The 12,122-nt window shown below is 40.0% G+C and overlaps 1 protein-coding gene across 2 annotated transcripts in view; it reads left to right on the forward strand.

Moving 5' to 3' along the window:
* Positions 1-12,122, forward strand: part of BMPER (BMP binding endothelial regulator) — a 260,244-nt gene that overhangs the window by 166,643 nt on the left and 81,479 nt on the right. The window contains exon 12 of one of the 2 annotated variants that reach the window (XM_065883649.1): positions 9,433-9,762. The exons of the other annotated variant lie outside the window; for it this stretch is intronic. Within the exon in view, the coding sequence (XP_065739721.1) occupies positions 9,433-9,762 (330 nt within the window). The remainder of the gene's footprint in view (positions 1-9,432; positions 9,763-12,122) is intronic. 2 annotated transcript variants of the gene reach the window in all.

Below are 12,122 nucleotides of genomic sequence, written 5' to 3' on the forward strand. Positions count from 1 at the left end.
TTTGCTTGGGGAAGTATTCTTAATACAGATATACCATTATTAAATCATTCAGTTAAAAGTTACTCTCTTGCCTAATTTTGAAAGAATATATCTTTATACATAAAGATATGTATAAATTCATTATTAGACATCTGGCACATTTAGCCAAGGCTGCCATCTTGAATCTCAAGGAAGATGCAAATACCCAGTTTTTAAAGAAACTTGTGACCAGAACCTCTTAGAAGTGGTGCACCTAAACTACCCCTAAGTGACAAAACAAAGAATACAAATCCCAAACTCTGAGACGTATACTTTGTGGGAAAAACTGTATAATAAATTACACATGACTATGCAAAGCTGAGGCAGATTTATACCTCTCTGGAGGTCACATCTCCTCTGAATCAAATAAGAACAACAAAAAATTGCTACTCTGCTGCCACTACAATTGCTCCTATTACCAGCCACGATTTATTGAATGTAAATCTCTGTCAGGCATTGTGATAAACGCTCTCCGTGCATTCTGTCACTTAATCCTCACAATGATCCATGCAGTGGAAGCTATTTTACAAATGAGAGATCTGAGGGTCTGAGAAATTAAATAAGGTGAGGTCAGCCAATAGCCTGGTCCATGTAACTCCAAAGCCCAAACTTTAAGCACTATTATATGTTCTTTGTTGACTACATTTTTACTCATTTTGGAGGTTTACCACGAAATATATATGAAGTTTGCCAATTTCTTTCTTCTGTACATGATTAAGGGCTTCTATTTGAGAGCAGTTGTATTTGCTCACCTTTTAAAACCTTATCTATGTTTCTGAGGTCACTTCACCTCTTCAGCTTTTTGGATTACAATACTTGAATTCTAACCTTCCTTGGGAGTTTGGAGATATGACTCATTAGCTGCGCTCAGTGGTTCCCTTTGATGTGAAATTCATATTTATGAGTAGTATCATCCTTTTCCTTATCGCAGTCCCCTTCTTGGTTAATGCTCTCCACCCCCAACCATTGCTCCTTTCCTCTGCTCTGCCCTTTCATATCTCTCCTTAGTACACACATCTGTTCTGCTTTTACTTTATACCTTTTCATCCTGTGAGCTCACAGCCCTGCCTGCATCTGCAGTTACTCTCTCATTTTGGTTTCACATTTGTCCAAACTTCCAGGTCCTTAACATAGGACTTCTTGACAAGATATGAATATGGTAGGTCTCAGCTTCTAAATTTTTTGGAGAGTACATTCTTCTTTCACAAAGGAATGTATTTGAATTTGATTAACAGTTGCTACCTTTGATTCTATAAATTATCTGGGTTGGGAGTTGGATGGAGAGATCAATGGCTGTTTCCAGCCCCTATCTGTTGACTGAATTTTGGCACCCCCTTTATCCCAGCTGCACATGTTTTGAGTCTTAATGTTATTTCTCATACTTTGGGCATTTCTCTCCCTTGTTGATAATCAGTCATCAGGTCTGGTTGATTGTCTCTTTGCGTGTTTTTTTTCTAATAAATAATTTCTTTCCCATTCCCACGGCAGCCAGAACCTCATCCTATTGCCTGCAACTAACTCTGTCTTTTCTCCGTCGGCCCCTTCTGCATACCGCTGTCGGAATCCAAACTTGGCTTTCATGAAACCAATACCGGCTTCCTTCACTGGTCTCTCTCAGAATTTCCCAAAGTTTGTTTTATAAAACTCTAGTGCTGAGGGATAGTAATGAATAAGATTTTCAAAACAAGGTTCTATTATTAAATACATTAGGGAAATGCTGGGTCAAGTAAACTGAAATTTGTTTCCTCACTGCAGAATTCGCAGAGCCCTTTCTATGCCAGTGTGCAGGGTAGACTTGCAGGAGGATGATGGAGCGTAGAGTCCCTCCCAAGCTAATTTGGGCTGCAGAGGATTTTTTATTTCTACTTATTTTGGCAGAGTAACAGGCAGGATTGATGTTTCATAGGAAACATGTTAAGAAATGCTGGTTATCTGGAATACATTTAAACTTCTCAGGCTGGCAATAAATCTCAGACCAATTTATTTAGACGGCTTGGGTGTCTTACATCTCCTGAAGCAACTACCCACTCTGGGCAGATCAGTCTCCTGCTATTCTTGTGCAAGCTGCCTTCTCTCCCATGTCCACGACTTTGTTAACATTCTTCTTTTGGTCTAGCGGCTTACTCCATTCTACCCCCAAATCTACATTTGTATGTCTTTTATAGATGAACTAAACTCACATTGTCTTTTCAACACATTTACATTTTATAAGTATGTTACAGTCTTATCCAGCCCTATTTCAGCAGGCAGTGGGTATCTACTTGCTAGATTTGCATAGCATTTATAGTAATACAACTAATAATGACTACTCTCTAAGCATCTATTATACTTTGGGCACTTTTGCAATGCTATCTTTGACTTTATAACCACCCTGCAGAGTAGTTGTTCTTCAACTCATGTTACAGGTGAACAGACTGAGGTTATACAGGTAGTGTGCGTGTGTTTTTGTAGTCATTGGGTAGCAAGACTGGGATTCAAACCCAGGGCTCTCTTCTAAGCAACTTACTTAATGTTCACAAAGCTCTAAGGTGGCTTTAAAGCTGGAAGATAGGTTAATTTAGAGATGTGAAACCCATCTTTTCACTCAGGTAAGAAGTCATCTTTACTGACAGATAGCAATTTCTAGTTTAAAGAGGGCAGACATTTTAAGGTCAGAGCTTGGATGATAGAGTGGCAAAAATGCATCTTCTATAACAAGTTTGTATTAACACTCAATGAGTTTCCAGCATTCTGGAAGGTGCCCTGGAGGACATGGATAAAAAGCTGATACAGACCCTGAGTTTAGGAACTTGTAATGTGGTTGGGGAGATGAAATGTAAACACATTAAATGAGAGAACCATGTCATATAGTTTTTAGTTAACTTCTAGATAGGTATCGTTAAACTGAAGTTCATGAACTCTTAGGAGGTCATTGATCAGTCTTAGGAAAGGGTGTCTGTGAGCCTCTAGATTTGAGTGGATATACTCATGTGCACTTGGAAGGAAGAGTGTCTATACATTTCTTCAGATTCCCCCAAAGCTCTCTAATCCCAGTTTCTTAACAACAATGACTACGTAGGATGCTGTGGTATAGGGTGTAAATGGAAACATCAAGTCATGGTGTGGGAGGCACTGGCTTCAAAGCCACAGAGATTGGGTTGGACTCTATCTTTACTGCTATTGGCTGGGTGACCACGGGCAACAAGGAAACCTCTCCAGACTCATTGCTAAGAAATTAGGGTAATAGTATATACCATGTGTAGAGAAATAGTGAGGATTAAAGGAGATAGTGGAAATATGGAAAACATCTGGCATGGTACCTGGTGTAACCTAGTCACTCCAGACCAAGTTGCCTTGACTTTTGCTAGATTTATTAGTTTCCTATTGCTGCTGTAACAAATTATTACAAACTTAGTGTCTTAAAAACAATACACATTTATTATCTTAAGTTCTGGAGGTCAGAAGTCTGAAATGGATCTGAATGGGTCAAAATCAAAGTATTGGCAGGGCTGCATTCCTTCTCGAGGCTCTAGGGGAGAATACGTCTTCATGCCTTGTCCAGCTTCTAGAGGCTGCCCATTTTTCTTGATGTGAAGCCTTCTTTCATCTTCAAAGCCAGCAATGGCAAGTTGAGTCCTTCTCATGCTGCAGCACTGTGTGACACTCACTTTCCTGCCTTCTTGCTTCATTTATAAGGACACTTGTGATAACATTTATCCTGCCTGGAGATAAATACCTAGGATAATCTCCCCATCTCAGGGTCAGCTGGTTAGCAACCTTAATTTCATCTGCAGCCTTAATCCCTTGTCCTGAGAGCATTAGTTAATTATTCAATTAATTACTTGATTAAGCAAAATTCTGTTGAATTACCTGCTGTACACCATTTATTACACTTAAATATTTTAGTGAGTTTAGTGTGGGCAGTTTATTTTCCTCCACTGAAATTTATTCTTTAATTAATTAACCCATTCAATTAACAAATATTTGATACCTAATATGTATTATATAAACCAGGCATTGCTATGAGTAATGCCTAGATGAATCCGTTTACCATGTATATAAATGTAGATTCCCCCAATATACAAGCCAGTGTGCCACGCACTGAGAAGTATACACAAAATTTACGTGTAAGGAGTTTAAGGCCTGTTTTAGGAGTTAAGGATACATTACAACTAAAAGCTGTAGTTGGGTGGAAAGTGATTTATCATAAGCGTTCTGTGGGTATGATGACCATATTTTTAACCTTTAACCTTTTAACCTTCAAACTGAAAAACATAGTGTGACTGTAAGATAGAGTATTTGAATTTAAGAAAAGTCCCAGAAAAGATGAGCTGTGTGGTCAGTTTTGCTTTGGGGACTTACAGGAAAGAGAAGCGACTTTGGCTGAGGCGTGGGGAAGGTTGGCACGTGAGCTGATGAACTCCAGTGCTGTGAACTGAGGTGTGGGGCAGGCACAGCCCACTGCACCAACCAAGATGAGAGGTGGGGAAGCCCTGGGCTTAGCTGGGGAGGCCGTAATAGGATGTCAGCCTTGGCTTTACGTTTAAATTTAGTTCAAATTAGATCTCGAAGGTAAAGATGCTCCCTGTTCTCTTCTGTTTGAAGTTGGTGAGGATATGAGTTTATGGAAATTATATGAAAAGAAATTTATATTCTTAACAGTATCCCTACCAAACCTTTTTTTTTTTTTTTAATGTTACTTTCAGGTGCCTACTCAACTTTTTAAAAAAATCAGCTTTTTATTTGTAGATTTGTAAGTCTGTCTCATAGATTAGGGTTGGGTGGAAAGAAACCTGCTATGACCTAACCCCACATTTACACAGTAAAGTCAGATTAAGTTTTGATTTAAGAAGCCAAGGATGTAAAATCTGAAAGGAATCCAGGTGCCCCTTGGTGGAGCTTCTGTTGGCTTTGAGGTCCCCTGGGGGCAGCAGCTGTCAGGGACACCTCTGAGAGAGGCCATAGCCTCCTGTGTGGGGAAGTTCAGTTCCTGCTGGATCACACACAGCTTGTTTATATTGGAGGCTTACATCATGTCAGGAGGAGCCTAGACAAACAGCATAAGGGTTTGTGTTCAGGGCAGCATTTCTAACCCCAGCCTTTTCTGGTTCTTGACCCGAACTTGGCATTATCATGGCTCTTACCCACCTGGGATTCCCAGGAGCCCCTGCATGACCCAGTGGCGCCGGAGTCCCACAGGGCCCGTTTTACTGCAGTTTATGTTGAGGAAAGTTTAAAGCCATGTTTTTCATTTGATAGACCTTCCTCATGGTTAGAACACTACTCTGGAAAGGTACTGTTCTGTGTAGTAGTGTGGTATTCTTTTTGCAGAGAATAATGGACTGAGGATGAAAGTCATTTTCTGTGTTTTCAAAGTGACTTTAGTAACTGGGGAAATCTTACGGTAAGTGAAGAGGAAATAAAATTTCATGTACAGGATAATCTTAACTATGTTAAAATGTACACAGACACACAGACACACACAGACACACACACACACACACACCCCAAAATGGTAAACAGTAATTATTTCTTGTTGGCGGAACCGTGAATGATACTTTTTTTATTCTTATGCTTTTCTGTTTTTGTTTTGTTGTGTTTTGAGGGAAGGGGGTTAGAGTCTTCTCAGTTTCTCTTATTTTTTATGACATGAGGTTGTATAATTTTCCCTTAATTTTCGCTGATGGATGTTTTGAGAATAATCACTGTTCTCAGAAGGAAGGCATCTTATTAGAGTAAATATACCCATGGGAGAAATAAATGTACCTGATGAGGTTAAGAGAAAAACATTGGAATTTTGTTTTCAGAAGCAGCCCGACTCTATTAATTCTCATAGCTGTCTTATTAAAATAGGTAAAATCAAAGAGATATGTTTTAATCCAGTATTTTTATTTTTTAAAACAAATGTCCTTATTCCAAGAGTACACATAGTGATTATAAATAATAAAATGTAAATGTAAATAATAATGTATATACACATAAACAAGAAAGAGGAAAATAAATGTCACACGTAATTTCATTACCTAAGAGAAAAAAGTCTTAATATTCTACTCTTTTTTTTTTCCAGTTCCTAGACATTGTATACATATTACTGAAAACAAAACAAAAATGACGTCTGATAATTTGACTTAAAAGACTATGAAAGCACATACCACTGCTTGTAAACTGGCTTTTTCTCTCCATCGTCTGACTTAAACATATTCAGGCAAGGATAGTTATGGAAGGGTCTGTTTATTTAGCTCTAACTGCCACTCCAGGCTTTCCAGAAGAGTGTGACCAGACATCAGAACATCTTGGACTGTGACTCATTTCACTGGGTCTGCTGAGCAAAAATTATATGAGGATACAGTGTTCATTTTTGTCCCCTAAGTGTTTCTATAGTTTTTTTTCCTTTTCAGCGAGGCAGATTTTTTAACCCTGAGATTCTCACTTTCCGTCATTCTCTGTGCATGTGTTCGCTGCTCCTGCATGGACACCTCGAGGATCTGGCATGGGGACCTTGAGGTGCCAGGAAAAAGGGCCAAGGTTTCAAAATTATATTAGTTTGTGATAAAAATGTCCCAAATGAAACACATAATTCTCAGGCATCTTCCTCATCATGAAATTTTGTTGGCTTCTTCTATATTGCCCTTATACAGAAAAATCATCCTGATCTCCAGACCCTTCTCTTCCACAAGTTATGGCCTCTTGAAAAATATCTTTCCTGACAGCCCTGCTCACACATGATTTCCCTTGCCCGGTCTCCCTGGATGTCCCTCACAGCTTCCTGCCCAGCTATGAGTAAGCTCAGATTTCCCTAGGGCCCCAGGGCCATTCTATAGGCAGTATATTTTCTGTTGCTTCTTTGAGGATTTGGTTTGTCACATAATTGACCTTATCTACATGTACCCACATCTTGACTCTTAAAAACAAAACACAGGGACAACAAAAATGAAAACAGAAACATAAGGCAGAAGAAAAAAATTATCGCTCATGGTTCTACCACCAAGAAACAATCTCAGTTTACAATTTTGGGGTATGTGTGTGTTTGGATATTTATTTTAACACAGTCAAGATTATCCTATAGATAGAATTTTGTTTCCTATTTTTCACTTAATATGGCATAAGCATTTCTTCAATCATGAACATTATTTACAGACTTTTTCAATGACTAGATAATAGTTCATTTTATGGATTTACTACCAAGTGCTTAGCTATTTGTTTAATGTTAGGAGACAATCTAAATATCCATTTTCTTACAATGTGTCCATGATCAGTAGGCATGAAGAATAGTGCTAGGGTATGTAGTGAATTCTTGGTAAACGTTAGCTGATACTGTTTTTGTTAGTTGTCATTTTGATGCAGTTGGGGTCAGAACACCTGGAGAAGCTGTATGTTGTTCCCTACAGATTCCGGGCAGCAGGTGTAGGCATGCCCTGTGCCTGCTCACAACTGAGAGAGGATTTCTCAGGAATATAATTGCAGCTCCTTCACTTGTGCCTTGGCCTTTGCCAGCTGAGGTCCATCTATTTCAAGCTCAAGAGCTCAAAAGCATTGATTGGTTCTGAGTTTTCTTGACAAGTATGTGGCATTAAAAACTCTGAAAAAGCCCTTTTCTTGAATTTGGTGCATCTGGCGGTCAGGTTAACATTTAGTTCTTTGGGGGCACATGGTAGCATTAACTTTGAACTATTATAATTCTCCTGATGCCACTTGAGGTGTCCCAAAGAACGGCCTTGCTCCCTGTCAACCAAAAAGCACCATCTTCATCCCAGGGAAGGATTCCATTTGTCAGACTGTGAGAGCAATGTGTGATAGGACAATTTTGAAGTAATCACGTGGAGAAAGGACTGGAAAATGCAGTATGGGGTGGTTAGATAGGTGGGAACGCTAGTTGGGGGGATATAGGATTAAGAAGGTGAGGGTGGGGTACAGTGTGGAGCAACAAACTGAGTCAAACTGGAGTCACAAGGAAAGAACACCATAAAAAAGGATAAGAAAGGAATCGAAATGGCGGGTGAATTAAACTGTTGCTGGTGAACTTTCAAAGCTTTCTCTCCACCCTTTTCTTCCACCCTCCTCCCCCATGTAGTGCCTTTTTTATATTCCGTGAAGTATTTGCTCATTGAAACTCTCCTACACACCAGAAACAGTCTGTTCTGTGAGTCTCTATTAAATGTTGACAAGGAAAGCTAACTTAGAACAATAATTAATTTACGAAATTCCCAATACGTATGATTTATATGGAGTCATGTGAAGTTGACATATGAAATGACATAATGTATCATAAAACAACATTACTCTCCAAACATTTTAGAAATTAAAAGCAAATGTTTGCCTTGGATCCAGTTGGTCCCGTCAGATCAGTTGGCACATCCTTCCTCTGTATTGATGCTTACTTCTTCTGTTACGTATTCAGAGCAATTATTTGTATAGGATAGTTTCATATTCTTGACCTGTTCTGGAAATCGATCTTTTTATTTTAGTTCTTTCATCATGTGGGCTAATTTCTCTAAATGAATTTCTCATTTCCTGGTTGTTTATGCCTTCTTAAAAACAGATAAAATATCTTTATATAGAAAACAAATCAATGCCAAATTTTGTTGTAAAAAAAGAAATGATATTTAGTTTTCTGTATAAACCTTTGAAATGCCCTAAAGTGTAAAACTTTACTTGGGTCTCATAAGTATTTGAATTAGTGGTATTTTGAAGTGATGAATTCACTGGAATTTCTTAAACTTATCGAATGATGGGTTTTACAATTGATTCTTTATCCAACTTTAGATGTTGATACACAGATCAAAATATAGGAGACTTGTATTTCTAGAAAATACACGGAGACTATCAACTTTATCCGTGTTTGGTTCTTAACAATATTAAACATGTATCTGTTTGGCAGTTCTATTTATCTGTACTTAGAAATACATGAGTGTTGAATATAATACTTTTCTAAGACCGTGAATAACACTGAGAATACCATGTTTCCAAATTTTTTGAATCAGTTAAATGGAAACCATACTAATGCTTTGGTGTATTGTCATTTATGTTGCTGCCTTTTATTTATATTTTTGTTCTTGTTTATATGGGTTATGAAATTAGGCCAGTTCTGTTTATAAAATTATCCTAGTTTCATTTCTCTGTCTTTGACATTAAGACCATAGAAGCATATCAAGTCTCTAAAATAGAGATGCTTTAAGAATTCAGAAGTATTGTAAATAACTTTTAAGTATAAAAGCACCAGAAGTATTACATGTCCTGTGAGGTTTGGTACAAACTTTTAGAACAACCAAACTTTTTATTTATTTTCTTTTAAGTTGATTTTCCTTAGTGCACCTCTGCTAAGGCCTTCCCTTTACCTGGCAGGTGCCCCTATCAGGTTTATTGCAGGGACCCCTGATTTCTCTTGGAATCCTTCACTCGGTTTATGACCTGCTTTTGTCTCTCACTCATCCGCAGAGCCTGGCGTTTGCACAGTATTCGGAGATCCCCACTACAACACTTTTGACGGACGGACATTTAACTTTCAGGGGACGTGTCAGTACGTTTTGACAAAAGACTGCTCCTCCCCTGCCTCGCCCTTTCAGGTGCTGGTGAAGAACGATGCGCGCAGGACCCGCTCCTTCTCCTGGACCAAGTCGGTGGACCTGGTGCTGGGCGCCGGCACCGTCAGCCTCCAGCAGCACCTGACCGTGCGCTGGAACGGCTCGCGCGTCGCGCTGCCCTGCCACGCGCCGCAGTTTCACATCGACCTGGACGGCTACCTCTTGAAAGTGACGACCAAAGCAGGTGGGCTTCTAGAAGCACGGGCCTTCTCTGTACCTCTGGCTCTTCCCTCTGTCTCACCAACTTGTGCTCAGGAGCTGCAGCTGCTCCTCCTCCATGGAGGAAAACCGGAGGCAGAGCGGTATTCCAGCCGCAGGTGTGGCCGCACGCCCTAGGTGCCACAAAACAGCTGGAGAAATTTGCATACCGAGGAGCCTTGCAGTCCGATGCCAGTTACACCAGTCTTGCAATCTGTCGACATCCAGTGCCTTTCCATCCACATTCCAGACATAGCGGTGGTTCTCTCCGAATAACCCCTTTCTCATGTTTTGTTGCTACTTCAGGCCATTGATGTCTAGCTTGGAATTGTGTCTTTCCCAGCTCAGCCAGTAATGTGCAGTCTCACATCCGTGAGAAAGAGTGTTTCCTTGTTAGCATCTGTCCAAGAAGGAGGGACTCCTCAAAAGCAAACTGCAAAAGTGTGGATGTGAAGATGGGAGTGCAGATGGTGGACTGTGTGACCAGCAGTCCTGTCCATTCTTGACCCGGGGCAGGATGCTCATTGAGTTGAGGGGTAGAACCACTGGCTTCTGCTGGAGGACACTTAGGATGCTTGCTCTGAAAGCACTTCCCCCAGCCGTGGGCACAGGCAGCTGGCCGCTGAGGCCTTTTCTCAGCATCACATGTTGCCTGAGGCCCCCTGGACTCTGTGTTTCCCCTCCACGGGCAGATACATTCCCCCTAGGCCAAACTGTTCATAGTTGCTAGTAGGTTACTCTAGGCGTTCAGTGAGGCTCAAATTTTTATCTGTGTGGTGCTGCCTTAGAGAGACATCTTAGAAGCAGAAATCAATCGTTCATTCTCAGCCCCAAAGAATGAATTCAGTTCGTTTACACAGTTTATATTATATCATGTATGGTTCCTTCCATGCTGCCTTTGGTTAATGCATATTGTTTGTCAGTTGGATTTTGAACTGCATGTCCTCCTGGCATATGCTATTTCTTTAAGCACGATACTTGAGGAAATCAGCATATTTCTTACTTTTTGCACTGATGAGAATTTAACAATGTCAAAACATCAATTGGGTTCCAGTTTCTTTAGCTAATATGGGTTGAAAGGGAAACATTTGACAGAGCAGGCGCTTTTGAGGGACTGCAGAGACTGTTCTCCACGGCACCTTCAGAACCCTGTTAATTGTTTCTGTTCAAGCCAAAATATATTTGGTAAATTGATTTGAGCCGATGGAATGCCAGCTTAGCTAAACAAAGGCAGGAAGCCAAGGAGAAGCCCAGGGAGCTTTTATTTAAGAAATGTTAAATATTAATGTATTGGGACATTCTATAAAGAAGGGAAGATTCCCATTGTTCACTTTGACAGTGGTAGATGTGAAGAGCTCTGTTCATTCAACTTTAGAGGGATTAATCCACCCCAGACAATTCAGACACCTGTTGTTGCATTCAAATGACATGCCGCTCCACACATGTAGGCCTCAGCTCATCCCTTTGAAGGAAGCAACAGTTAGTGGCTTCATGAAGAATGTACACAAAATGACCCATTATTACACAGTTATAATTAGAAGCACCTTGCTTATCTGTTTGCAAGCCAGGTGAACACAGTGGATTCTACTGATACGGAAATTATTAGTCATCTACAACCCAATACTCAAAGGGATTCTGCATATTCAGATATTACTGACAGTTGAGGAGTTTCAATGCTGTTCCTGTCACAGCTGACAATACCTTACGGAATAAGTGTACTCTTTGTAAGGATTTCACGTGGCAAATATGACCACAAGGATGAGGCTGCTAAGAAAATAATAATATATCATAAATACCATAATTAGGATAGTGAATTTAACTCTTCTAGGCCTTGAACTCAGTTTTACAATTTCTTTTCTTTTTCTGTCTCTCTTGCCATGATGCAAGTAATTTATGTGCTCTTAATACCCAGCTGAACAACTTCCTGTATTACACGGAGCGCACAAGCTTTCTGCTTGCTAGGGAGGAACTGTGTTTCTCTGGGCACTAAACTTGCTTCGCGATTATCCATTGAATGGAACAATTCCATTTCCAGACAATGGTCTCTTCCACTCTGATCTACCAATCTCAGTTTGTACTACCCCTTAGGGATATTTTCTTTTTATTACCTATTGATTGCCTATCTAAAATATCACAGTATATCCTTTGTTTGTTCTTCCTCCATAATTTGTTTTCATAAGCTCATGTGATCAAAGGGTACCTTCTTCAAAATAGCAGCTTAAATCAAGCCTGCAGCTGGAAGATGGGAGATGGGGAAGAATGGCTCTGTGGCCCTGTGGTTTATAGACTTAGCGCTTCATGATGGAATTGTCTGCCAGAGGAGCACAGGTGGCCATGTAGCTTGGG

This window comes from Phocoena phocoena, chromosome 9, assembly GCF_963924675.1.
Source record: "Phocoena phocoena chromosome 9, mPhoPho1.1, whole genome shotgun sequence".
Classification (NCBI taxonomy): Eukaryota; Metazoa; Chordata; class Mammalia; order Artiodactyla; family Phocoenidae; genus Phocoena; species Phocoena phocoena.